General features: G+C 41.8%; 1 protein-coding gene across 3 annotated transcripts in view; it reads left to right on the top strand.

Moving 5' to 3' along the window:
- The window catches only part of LOC107662277 (kinesin-like protein kif7), a 28,622-nt gene that overhangs the window by 16,025 nt on the left and 9,466 nt on the right, over positions 1 to 3,131 (top strand). For all 3 annotated transcript variants that reach the window (XM_016452241.1, XM_016452240.1, XM_016452239.1), the window contains exon 12: positions 41 to 238. In XM_016452241.1, coding sequence (XP_016307727.1) covers positions 41 to 238 — 198 coding nt within the window. The remainder of the gene's footprint in view (positions 1 to 40; positions 239 to 3,131) is intronic.

Here is a 3,131-nt window from a genome sequence, read left to right as displayed (position 1 = left end):
TATATATATATATAGCTCTTAACACGTGCTGTGCTTTCAGGTGTTGAAGCAGAAGCAGCGGGACACTGCACAGCTGGCCTCCCTGTCTGCGCAGAGCGAGCGGCGCGTTCAGGAACTCGAGAGGAACGTGCAGATCATGAAGCAGCAGCAGGACCTTCTGCAGCGCCGTCTGCGAGAGGAGAGCCAGCAGAAGAGATGGCTGGAGAGTGAGATGCAAAAAGGAAAGCACAGAGTCAAGGTGAGTCGAGTGTTGCATTCAGACTTTTATCAGCGAAGGTGGGAAATGGAGCCTGAGAGAAATAAAGAGTCAAGTCAAGTCACGTCACCTTTATTTATATTGCACTTTATACAATACAGATTGTGTCAAAGCAGCTTTACAGTGTTAAACAGGAAAAATAATGCAGGAGGACAATAGAAAACAGTCAGTTTATCAGTTAAAGTCAGTTCATTGTTGATTCAGTGATGTCATCATCCAGCTCAGTTCAGTTCTCTTCCAATAGTGTCTGTGCTGTCAAGTCAACAATGTTGCCAGAAATTGTGTCCCCAATTAAGCAAGCCAAAGGTGACAGTGGCAAGGAACCAAAACTCCATCGGTGACAGAAATGGAGAAAAAAACCTTGGGAGAAACCAAGCTCAGTTGGGGGGCCAGTTCTCCTCTGTCCAGACGAAATTTGAACAGATTGAGCAGAGAACTCGTCTGGTTCTCGTGGTCTTGTGCGGATGGCCGACGAGGTCTTCACAGGAGATCTGTCTCTGGGGTTTGTCTAGTTGACATGCTCTCCGCTGACATTCAGGGCTGTAGAGGTTGTCTCTAGGTGCTGATCCACCATCTGATCTGGATACGAACTGGATCTGGGTGACTGCAGTGATCATCTGATCTGGATACGAACTGGATCTGGGTGACTACAGTGACCTCGGAATAAGAATAAAACAAAATAATATTAGCGCAGATGCCATTCTTCTTATGATGTAACAAGCACATCGGGTGTTATGGGAAGTGTTCCCAGTTCCGGTTGACCTAATTAGCCAAAGGCGACAGTGGCAAGGAACCAAAACTTCATCAGTGACAGAAATGGAGAAAAAAACCTTGGGTAAACTATGCTCAGTCGGGAGGCCAGTTCTCCTCTGGCCAGACGAAACCAGCATGGTGTGGTTTAATTCCAGGCTGCAACGCATGTCAGATTGAGCCAAGGACTCATCTGGTTCTCGTGGTCTTGTGCCGATGGCCGAAGAGGTCTTCACAGGGTATCTGTCTCTAGGGTTTGTATAGTTGACACGGTCTCCACTGACATTCAGGGCTGTAGAGGTCATCTCTAGGTGCTGATCCACCTTCTGGACTGGATACAGACTGGATCAAGGTGACTGTCTGCAGTGACTATCTGATCAAGATACAGACTGGATCTGGGTGGCTTTGGTGACATCGGAATAAAGATAAAACAGACTAATATTAGCATAGATGGCATTCTTCTTACGATCTTACGATGTAACAAGTACATCGGGTGTTATGGGAATTGTTCCTGGTTCCGGTTGACCTAATTAATGCAGCCTAACAATCCTTTAACGGATTTGAATTATAGAAAAGTGATTGTGTGTTATGTGTATGCCAGGTTAAAGAGTTGGGTCTTTAATCTAGATTTAAACTGACAGAGTGTGTCTGCCTCCTGAACAATTCTAGGTAGATTGTTCCAGAGTTTGAGTGCTATATAGGAAAAGGATCTGCCGCCACGGTTGATTTTGATATTCTAGGAATTATCAAATGGCCAGAGTTTTGAGATCGTAGTGGACGTGAAGGACTATAATGCAATAAGAGCTCGCTCAAGTACTGAGGAGCTAAACCATTCAGGGTTTTATAAGTAATTAGCAAGACTTTAAAATGTATACGATGTTTAATAGGGAGCCAGTGCAGTGTCGACAGAACTGGGATAATATGGTCATACTTCCTCGTTCTAGTAAGAACTCTAGCTGCTGCATTTTGGATCAGCTGGAGTTTGTTTATTAAGCGCGTAGAGCAACCACCCAATAAAACATTACAATAATCTAACCTTGAGGTCATGAATGCATTAATTAATTAATTTCTGCATTTGACATTGAGAGCATAGGTCATAATTTAGATAAGATTTTTAAGATGTAAAAATGCTGTTTTACAAATGCTAGAAGCATGACTTTCAAAGGAAAGGTTTCTATCAAATAGCACACCTAGGTTCATAACTGATGACGAAGAAATGACTGCACAGCCATCAAGTGTTAGACAGTGTTCTAGATCAGTGTTTCCCAACTGGGGTGCCGTCTGTTGAGAACAGGGGTGCCGTGTAAATAATCATTTTTTAATATTTTTAAATTGCTAAAATGTTCAAAAAAGCATCTATTATATAATATCCATTTCTGATGTCGCCAATAATTAGAGATGCACCGAAATTTCGGCTGCCACGGCCCATGTGAGTGCTCCACTCGTATACCGTTCATGCGAATCGGAACAGCAAAGTCCACTCAAAAATTGAGTCGACAGGAAACATCGATGTAGTACAGTATTGTTTCTGTCTGCAATAGCCCTATTGTGTTGTAACATGGTGTGGTATATGGGCAACTCTGGTAATGCTGCCCTCTCATTCATTGATCTGCTAACCGCATGTTATGCTCACGTGTTCTGATAATAATAGCTTTCTAGCACTAAACATTATTTGGATAATTGGTAAAAAAAAAAAAGTTAGACCTACCTGAAAAACTAAAAAGCTCGTGCTACTGCACCAAAATTACCCCACTGTAAAATTTAAAAAACACTGAGTAATACTGCAATTCCACTATTGCCAACATTTTCTAGTCTATTCAAAAGAATGTTGTGGTCGATAGTGTCGAACGCAGTGTTAGATCCAGTAGCACTAATAGAGAGTTACAACCACGTTCGGATGATAAGAGTAGGTCATTTGTAACTCTTATAAGAGCAGTCTCTGTACTATTATACAGTCTAAATCCTGACTGGAAATCCTCACAGATACATTTTTTCTCTAAGAAAGAACATAGTTGTGAGGAGACTACCTTTTCTAGTATCTTTGACAGAAAAGGGATATTTGAGATCAGTCTGTAATTAACTAACTCTCCAGGATCAAGTTGTGTTTTTTTTTTTTTTTTTTTGA

The sequence above is a fragment of the Sinocyclocheilus anshuiensis genome, unplaced genomic scaffold (genome assembly GCF_001515605.1).
Source record: "Sinocyclocheilus anshuiensis isolate Anshui unplaced genomic scaffold, SAMN03320099.WGS_v1.1 scaffold579, whole genome shotgun sequence".
In the NCBI taxonomy this organism is placed as follows: domain Eukaryota; kingdom Metazoa; phylum Chordata; class Actinopteri; order Cypriniformes; family Cyprinidae; genus Sinocyclocheilus; species Sinocyclocheilus anshuiensis.
This window is presented reverse-complemented; position numbering and strand designations above follow the sequence as displayed.